This window comes from Tupaia chinensis, unplaced genomic scaffold (genome assembly GCF_000334495.1).
Source record: "Tupaia chinensis unplaced genomic scaffold, TupChi_1.0 Scaffold000097_1, whole genome shotgun sequence".
Classification (NCBI taxonomy): domain Eukaryota; kingdom Metazoa; phylum Chordata; class Mammalia; order Scandentia; family Tupaiidae; genus Tupaia; species Tupaia belangeri.
Window position 1 is genome coordinate 9,936,629 of NW_006159559.1, and position 9,969 is coordinate 9,946,597.

Sequence of the window (9,969 nt, forward strand, 5' to 3'; positions counted from 1 at the left end):
GGTGGTGCCCTGGCTGGTGCCGGTAGGACCCCTACCACTTTTCACCGTAAAGTTCATTGTAGCGACGCAATACAAATGTCTGAAAGAAGGGGCTCTTTCTAACTACATCTTGATGATGGCAGGAGGTATTTAATCTCGAGTCTGACGATCTGGAAACCTCAAAGGCTTGGCTCAAATCTCACTCTCACTCTTTTTTCTTTTTTGAGAGGTTTTTGCTATAGGGCACGTTCGCTTGCCAGAAAGACAGAGAGAGACAGAGAGATAGAAAGCGAGAAATCATCCCCCAGGCAGATGGCCACGCCGCAATCACTTCTCCTCCATTCTCCTCTTGGGATCCTGGGCACGCATGCACACGAGCCTGGCGTGAGTTTAAGCCACCGGGTCCGGGACGTGAACCGCGGTCGACTACGTGGGAGTCCAGCTACATAGCTGTTACGCTAACTGCTGGTCCCGGTACTTGTTCAATCTTAAGCACAATACATTTTGTTTACTCAGTACTTGATGAGTAGGGAGAGAGAGATCTGCTAGGAGGGGCATGCTCTGTGATACAGGGTGCTAATGGTCTGTGTTTAGTCTTGGTTTCTTCTTTTTTGCCTTTCGTCACTTGTATCATGATGGAGTTCATCTTTCTAATCTCTGGAACACTGGTGATTCATGATTGTATGCTGTTTGTCCCATCTTTGTCTTATAGTAAATGCTTGTAGAGATCATGGGTAAATTATGTTTAACTGTAATTGTAATTAAGTGGTAATTTTTAATTAAAAATAAGTAATAAATGTGAATGAGTTGTGAAAGGAAGCAATTTGTCTTTGTCTAGATTACACATACATGCAATGTCTATTGACAACCTTTAATATAGAAGAAATCTATAGGAAAACAATATTAGTGGAGCTTTTATAAAAAATTGAGGTTATTAGCTTATTTTTAAAAGCAGTACAACTACATAAAAGGTTTCATCTTATATATTCCCCTCATATTAACCGACAATTAGTTTATTATTCTATATCCAGTATGTACTTTTTTGTCTTTCTACCAACTGTAATTCTTGTTGAAATCAGTAGATAAAAGGGAGAAAAATAAAAGGGCTGCCCCTTTTCTTTTAGTATCATAGTTCCGATTTAATGAATGGAAAGTTCTTATAATCATCCATTATTTATTTATATATAAGTGAATGGTTATAAATTACTGAAAATAGTTGGTTTCCACATATTCCTTAATATTTTCTCAGAATTACTATGTTTTGTACTGGCTATGAAAAAAGATTTTAACTGCAACCCAGTCTGTAACCTAATAATACCTAATAATGACAAATTATGATGTGATAATATGTAAATAACATTTTAATGATGAAATGATCTGTAAACATTTAGTGAACAATTTAAAGCATTATATATGTATATTTATCTATCTTCTAGAATAAAACCATTTTATGGCATATTTCTTTTTCCTTTTTTGTAGATTTCAGAAGTCGATTGCAAAGATGCTCTAGAAATGATCTGTAACTTAGAATCTGAAGGTGATGAAAAAAGTGCTCTTGTCTTATGCACTGCATTTTTATCACGTCAGCTCCAACAGGGAGATATGTACTGTGCTTGGTGAGTTGATACTCTTTTTTCAAGAAAACTTTGTTAAATAATATGAAGTATGTTGGGAGGATTCAGAAAACTTAGGATCCCACATAGATGACTTTATAGTTTGTGTATATATCTGTATACACACATACACACACACACACACACACACACACACACAGGCAATTACACATACTTACAAATGCTTATCTTTATATATTAATGAGTAAGTAAGTAAGATAATATCATTGGGAAAATAAGTTTCTTTCCTTATATATAATGTACACATTTGGTATCATATGAGTATATAACAGAATAGCTTAGGTTTTAGAAGAAAACAAAAAAAAAATGATCAGGTTTCAAATAAATGAGACTTCCGAGGATTTTTTTATTAAACCCAAAATAGTAAAAATACTTATTTTGTCCTCAATATGTTTATGCATGTGGAATTCTGGAAAGAGCACAGACCATGAGACTGGGTTGAAATCTGCTAGTAAGTGTAACTTTGAACGAGTAACTTAACCTCTGAGCCCTTTCTCTATAAAATAATGGTTGTATCTATAAGGCAAGCTATTTTGCAGATTAACAGTGCTGTTTGTGAAGAAACTGGTACAATAAATAGTAGCTATTATTACTGTTATTAACATTTTATCAAAAAGAGCAAAATATTTAAAAATCTCATAGGTCCACATATTGAACATTTGTCTGCATGGATGTGCCTGGTAAACAAGCAACTATTAACAAAAGATAACGTGGGGCCAGCCCATTGCCTCATGGTTAAGGGAGCTGGATCCCACATGGATGACTTTGCAGTTTGAGTCCCAGACCCAGCACCTTGAAAAACATGTTGGGCACTTGGGCATGTGTACCCAAATCTTAAACGATTGGAGAAATGGAAAAGGGACTGCAGTGTGACCACATCCCACAGAGGGTGCTTATTACCTCTCCCTGTGTGTGTGTGTGTGTGTGTGTGTGTGTGTGTCTGTCTGTCTGTCTGATGAGTCCAACAGGGAGATATGTACTGTGCTTGGTGATTTTTTAAAGATAATATGACGAAATAGAAAGATCTTAGGTCTTTGATGTCAGACCAGCATGATTCAATTTGTGGCTCTTGTGACTTTGGCAAAGTACACAACTTGTATGAATCCCACAGTCATTACAAATAAAATATTAATGGTAATACCTATCGAGTGGATAGTATGATTAAATAGTAGACATAAAATGTCTGAAAATCTACTTAACATATGCATATGCTTTTAAATATGTGTGTGTAGATATATAGAAATTGAGATAGACAGATAGATATAGATATTTACTTAAATGGGATTGCTTATAGGTAAAGATTTGTTACAAGAGATACCAAGACAGGTTTCAAACTCTCTCTCTCTTTTCTTTTTTCTTTTCTTTTCTTTTTTTTTTTTTTAAGTTTTTACTTGCCCTCTAGCAAGGGCAAGTATCCTATGTAAAAAGAGACAGAAACTGAGAAGGAAAGTGAGAAAGCAACTCCTAGAGGGGATGGCAATGCCTCAGTCCTTTCTCCTCCGTTCTCCTCCTGGGATTTCAGGCACACACGCACATGCGCCCAGAGTGATTTTCAAGACTCCAGGTCTGGGACTCGAACCTCAGTTGACCATGTGGAAGTCCAGTGCCTTAAGCACTACTTGGTGGCCCCTAGATGTCAGTTTTAAGCCTTCCCTTAAGAAATTATTAATTTTAGGGACCAGCAGTTAGCGTAATGGCTATGTCACTGGACTCCCATGTAGTCAACCATGGTTCAAGACCCGGACCTGGTGGCTTAAACTCATGCCAGGTGCATGTGCTTGCGTGCCCAAGATCCCGAGAGGAGAATGGAGAAGGGATTGCGGTGTGACCATCCCCCCTGGGGGGTGATTTCTCACTTTCTGTCTCTCTATCTCTCTCTGTCTGGCAAGCGCACGCGCCCTATAACAAAAACCTCTCCAAAAAAAAATAACAATAATAATTAATTTTTAAACACATACAGTTTGGTACTTTCTTGTCTTAGTGTTTTCTAACCCATATAAGTGTTTTAAATTAAACTTCTTAATTGCCGTGCAACCTATATTCTCATCAAAGATTGACTCCAAGATTATCTTTATCCTTCACTTGTTCAATCTTTTTTTTTTTTTTTTTTTTTTTTTGAGAGGTTTTTGCTATAACATAGCTGTTACGCTAACTGCTGGTCCCGGTACTTGTTCAATCTTAAGCACAATACATTTTGTTTACTCAGTACTTGATGAGTAGGGAGAGAGAGATCTGCTAGGAGGGGCATGCTCTGTGATACAGGGTGCTAATGGTCTGTGTTTAGTCTTGGTTTCTTCTTTTTTGCCTTTCGTCACTTGTATCATGATGGAGTTCATCTTTCTAATCTCTGGAACACTGGTGATTCATGATTGTATGCTGTTTGTCCCATCTTTGTCTTATAGTAAATGCTTGTAGAGATCATGGGTAAATTATGTTTAACTGTAATTGTAATTAAGTGGTAATTTTTAATTAAAAATAAGTAATAAATGTGAATGAGTTGTGAAAGGAAGCAATTTGTCTTTGTCTAGATTACACATACATGCAATGTCTATTGACAACCTTTAATATAGAAGAAATCTATAGGAAAACAATATTAGTGGAGCTTTTATAAAAAATTGAGGTTATTAGCTTATTTTTAAAAGCAGTACAACTACATAAAAGGTTTCATCTTATATATTCCCCTCATATTAACCGACAATTAGTTTATTATTCTATATCCAGTATGTACTTTTTTGTCTTTCTACCAACTGTAATTCTTGTTGAAATCAGTAGATAAAAGGGAGAAAAATAAAAGGGCTGCCCCTTTTCTTTTAGTATCATAGTTCCGATTTAATGAATGGAAAGTTCTTATAATCATCCATTATTTATTTATATATAAGTGAATGGTTATAAATTACTGAAAATAGTTGGTTTCCACATATTCCTTAATATTTTCTCAGAATTACTATGTTTTGTACTGGCTATGAAAAAAGATTTTAACTGCAACCCAGTCTGTAACCTAATAATACCTAATAATGACAAATTATGATGTGATAATATGTAAATAACATTTTAATGATGAAATGATCTGTAAACATTTAGTGAACAATTTAAAGCATTATATATGTATATTTATCTATCTTCTAGAATAAAACCATTTTATGGCATATTTCTTTTTCCTTTTTTGTAGATTTCAGAAGTCGATTGCAAAGATGCTCTAGAAATGATCTGTAACTTAGAATCTGAAGGTGATGAAAAAAGTGCTCTTGTCTTATGCACTGCATTTTTATCACGTCAGCTCCAACAGGGAGATATGTACTGTGCTTGGTGAGTTGATACTCTTTTTTCAAGAAAACTTTGTTAAATAATATGAAGTATGTTGGGAGGATTCAGAAAACTTAGGGATATTTTTAAAAAATCTTTTAAAGTCTTATCAAAACAAAAATCTTGGGACTAGCAAATGGCATAATGATTACATTGCTGAACTCTCATGTAGTCAACCAGTTCAAGTCCTGGACCCGGTGACTTAAAACTCATAACTCACACTGGGAGCATGTGCCTTCAGCCCAAAGTCCCAACAGGAAAATAAAGGAGAAGGAATTGTGGTGTGGCCTTGCCCCCTGGAGGATGATTTTTTACTTTCTATCTCTCTGTATCTCTGACTAATGCATGCACCCAACAGCAAAAATATCTCTACAAAAAAACAAAGCAAACAAAGAAAACTTATTTTCTGATGTTACAAGCTGTACAGACTTGGTTGTCTAATAGTTTATAACTTTTGAAAACGTTTTTATTAAAGACCACAGAATTCCTTAGCAAGCATACCAATAATGATCATCTGGTCCAGAAAATTTTAAATATTAGAAGATGAATAAAGGTTTATTTTTGTCTCACTCGGCCATTAAAAATTTGTTCATATATAAAGCATCATATGATTAATGTGTATATTAAACACTTTTAGCTACTGAGCTAGCTGCTAGTCACTGACATTTGGAAATTATTTCACTTCACTAACTTTTAGTGTTCTTTTCAATGCTTATTTTTTTGTATGGCACATTTCCAAGTCAGCAAGGCTTGTTATGTATTGGTTCATCAGTAAAGTCATGACATATTTTTGCATAGAAAAACAGAAAAACACATCATGACTTTTCTGAAAACCCAATATAATCCTTTGGGAAGATACAGCTAACAGAAGGGTTGGCTTCAGTTAACTCGAAAAAACTTAAGATCAGCATTTTTAAGTTAGTGTCATGACTGACAGCTTATCTGTCAGCCGCATTATTAGTCCTCAGTGTTATGTTGGTATTATTATGTTGCATGTGAAGGAAAAATTGTATGTGAAGCACAGAGAGAATATTGTAAAAGATAAAAAGATTCTGAAGAGAGAATAAATAAGATACATTTACTGAGAACCAGTAGATTTTTTTTAGGTATCATGAAAAAGGTTGACCCTGTAGCACAGTGGTTATTGAGAATACTGTCCCACTTGACTGACCACTGTTCGAAGCCCAGCCCTGGTAGTTTGAGGGACATGTGGACATGCATGCATATGGACACATGCCTGGGCACTGATGAGAGAGAAGAATGGAGTTGAGACTACAGTATGATCAGGCCCCACATGGGACACACTCCCTCTCTCTTTCTCTCTTTCTTCCTGTTTTTCCCCTCTTCTTTCTGCATGTACTTATGCCCTCTAGCAAAAACAAACAAAAAAATAAATTTAAACTTGTGGCACGGAGGTTAAGGCAGACCCCACATATGCAGGCATCCCCAGAATCCCCAGAGGCAAATGGAGAAGGGATTGTGGTGTCCCCCCGGGGTGTAATTTCTCACTTTCCCATTCTCTCTGTCTCTCTGGTGAGCTCATGTGCCCTATAGCACACTAAACAAACACATAAACAAATAAAAGGGAGAATATCTCAGGAGAGGTGGGAATTTAAAAAAAAGTAAAATAGTTCATTAAAGAGACCAGCAGTTGGCGTAATGGCTATGTCCCAGACTCCCATGTAGTGAACCGCAGTTCGAGTCCCGGACCCGGTGGCTTAAACTCACGCTGGGCGCGTGTGCGTGTGTGCCCAAGATCCCGACAGGAGAATGGAGGAGAAGGGATTGCGGCATGGTCATCCTCCCTGGGGGGTGATTTCTCACTTTTTGTCTCTCTATCTGTCTCTGTCTTTCAGGCGAGCACACATGCCCTATAGCAAAAAACTCTCCAAAAAACAAACAAAACAGTTAATTAAATAAAAATATATATGGAAGCCAACAGGTGGTTTGGTAGTTAAGGTGCTGAACTCCCACATGGCTGACCTCAGTTTGAGTCCCAGACCTAGTGACTTGAATATTGGGCCAGGCACATGAGCGTGCATGCCCAAAATCCCAGGAGGAGAATGGAGACAGGATTGTGGCGTGGCCATAACCTTTGGGGGGAGGGGTTGCTGATGTTCTCTCTATCTCTCTCTGTCTCTCTCTCCCTCCAGTGGGCACCCATACCATATAGCAAATTTGAAGGAAAAAACAAAACAACTTCCTTATAAATGTGACATCAAGTGAAAGAAATGTTGAAGATGTTTTCAAGGATGATAAAAAGCAGAAGTTGATAGCATCAGTGTACTACTACTACTAATTATTAAAAAAAGAAAGATGGTGAATTGGGGAGAATAGTAATTACCTTTCTCATATATTAAGTATTAGATTTTAGAAAAGATCAAAATTGAGAAATCTTATAAAGGGCTAGAGAGGTAAATGAGGTCAAGATTAGAGACACAGATACTGAAGTCCCTAATATATATGTTAAAATTCACATAATTAAGTAAGTTATTCAGGGGGGTGGTTAAAAAGGGCAGAGTTCCTAGGGGTGAACACTGTGGAAATACAGAAGGCCTATACTGAGAAGAAAACATCATGAGAAAAGTTAAAGCAAGGAAGAAGATTTAACCATGGAGAAGAGAAGACAAATAGGATGATAAGAAAAAGGGAGGGGAACTTATTACTTCAGTAGTAGTATTTTCTTTTTGTTTTAATTGCCAGAGAATGTATGTGTTTATGAGAGAGAGAGAGAGAGAAGAAAGCCCCACTTCCCACCCCCCACAGGGCATGGTTATGCCAGTCTCTACTCTTTCAGGGTATAGGACACACACACATGTGCGACTGACATGTTTTTCAAGCTGCCAGGGCCAATATTCAAACCACAGTCAGCCATGCAGGATTTATCTCCCTTAACCACCAAGCCACAGGACCAGCCAAGTAGTATTTTTTTCTCTTCTTCTTTTTTTTTTTTTTTTTTTTTTAAGGACTATTTGATATTTATTTATTTAATTTTTTGGTATAGGGCACATGCACTCACCAGAAAGTCAGCAAAAGAGAAAGTGAGAAAGCAAGCCACCAGATCTAGGACTCCATCCATAATTGGCCACATGGGAGTCCAGTGCCTTAACCACACACCACCTGCTGACCCAAGTAGTAGTATTTTCTATGTAGAAAAAAAGTAGTTGGGCTTACAGGTGGCTCAGTGTTTAAAGTATCGGACTCCCACATGGTTAACTGTGGTAAAATTCCCAGACCCGGCAGCTTGAAACTCATACTGGGTGTGTGGGCATGCATGCCCAATATCCTGAGAAGAGAAGGGATTGTGGCGTGGCTATCCTCCATGGGGGTGATTTCTCACTTTCTGCCTTTCTGGCTTTCCAAAAAGCACACATGACCTATAGCAAACATTTAAATAAGTTTTTAAAAGATAGTTATTTCATTTAAAATAAATTTGAAAATATATTTGAGCTCTCTATCTGTAACACTGATCGGTTTATTCTGAGTTCTGTGTCACCATTATTTAACACTAATAACCTTATTGGTTGATTTTAAATTTAAACTAGAATATAAAAGAGCAATGCTTTTTAAGAATCATTATGCCATTGATGTTTTTTTTACGCACACTCATAAACATATCTTGCATTTTCTTATTATATAGTTAAAATTTAGATGTGGCTCAAAGTTACCATTTGTGTGAGTGTTTTAGATGTGAAGTGCTTTCCTAGTTAAAAGTAAACTTCTCTGAGATTGAATAATATTAATTTAATGATAAATCATATCCTGGTTTTATTTGATCTTTAGAAATTCAGTATCCATTTTCTCTCATTTAAACTTAATTCACATGTAGACTTGGAATTTAAAATCAGTATGATTTCAGATGTAATGACTAGACTGACGTGATCCATGATTATTACATTGCTGCTTCAACTTATCTTTAAAAATTTATTTTTAAGGGAACTCACTCTTTTTTGGAGTAAACTTCAGCAAAGGGTACAACCATCTATACAAGCGTATCTGGAGAGGTGTCGTCAACTTTCTTTGTTAACAAAGACGGTATATCACATTTTCTTCCTGATTAAAGTTATAAATTCAGAGGTAAGAATAATTGAAGTATCTTTCCTTAATTTAAAAGGTATATGTTATTTTTAATAAAACATGTAATTTATCTTTATTATTTAGCACCTATTTCAGTGAAATTTTTTTTGTTTATTAAGTGCTTTGAACATTGATTTTCTTATTACTCCCGTAAGACATTTGGTACAAACAAACTTTTTTTCTTTCTAATTTTTTTTTTTTTAATGAAAAGTGAGAAATCACTTCCCAGGTTAGATAGTTATGCTGCAATTCCTTCTCCATTCTCCTCCTGGGATTTTGGGCAAGCATGCACACGTGCCCAGCTTGATTCTCTAGCCACCAGGTCCAGGACTTGAACTGTGGCTCAACATATGGGAGTCCAGCACCCTAACCACCACACCAACTGCTGACCCCATGGTACAGAAACTTAATACAGTTGAGCACTAGGGACTAAAGTATAAAGAGGAAAATAAAGATAGATTTTCTTGCAAAGCACTAGGGTAGATTCCACTATTTCAAAACACTTCTACTTCAAAACAGCCACAAATAACAGCCACAAATACCCAATAAAATAAAACACACCTTTTTTTTCAATGTTTAACAGCTGAAATTACAAGATTAGAGAAAACCCTAGAACTCAAAATGAAGCAGGACCTAAACACTGGAGCAGAGAGCTTGACATGTTCCTGAGCCTCACCTAACTTGGTGAGGATTGGGATGTGTTATAATTGTAACTAAGTAGTTCAAGCTTGAATATCCACAGTAGGATAGAGATATGGAGATGGGAGGTAATATTTGGGGCCAGCTTAAGTTGGGGAGTTGGATATCAGCCCCCATGTACACATGCATAAAGCTGAGACCTATAAAGTACTGTAATTTTGTTGAATACATAGGCTAGAAAAATAATAGTTTCTATTACAGATGAATGATAGGGAACCTTATGTGTGCCCACCTGGACTGTGAATCAGATGAGGAAAATCTTCCCACTAAAATTTTA

At 36.4% G+C, this 9,969-nt stretch overlaps 1 protein-coding gene across 1 annotated transcript in view; it reads left to right on the forward strand.

Moving 5' to 3' along the window:
• ZNF292 (zinc finger protein 292) overlaps positions 1–9,969 on the forward strand; it is a gene marked incomplete at its 5' end in the record, with an annotated part of 53,701 nt that overhangs the window by 27,190 nt on the left and 16,542 nt on the right. Inside the window, 2 exon segments of the mRNA XM_014585882.1 lie at positions 1,459–1,595; positions 8,852–8,993. Of these exon segments, the coding sequence (XP_014441368.1) occupies positions 1,459–1,595; positions 8,852–8,993 (279 nt within the window).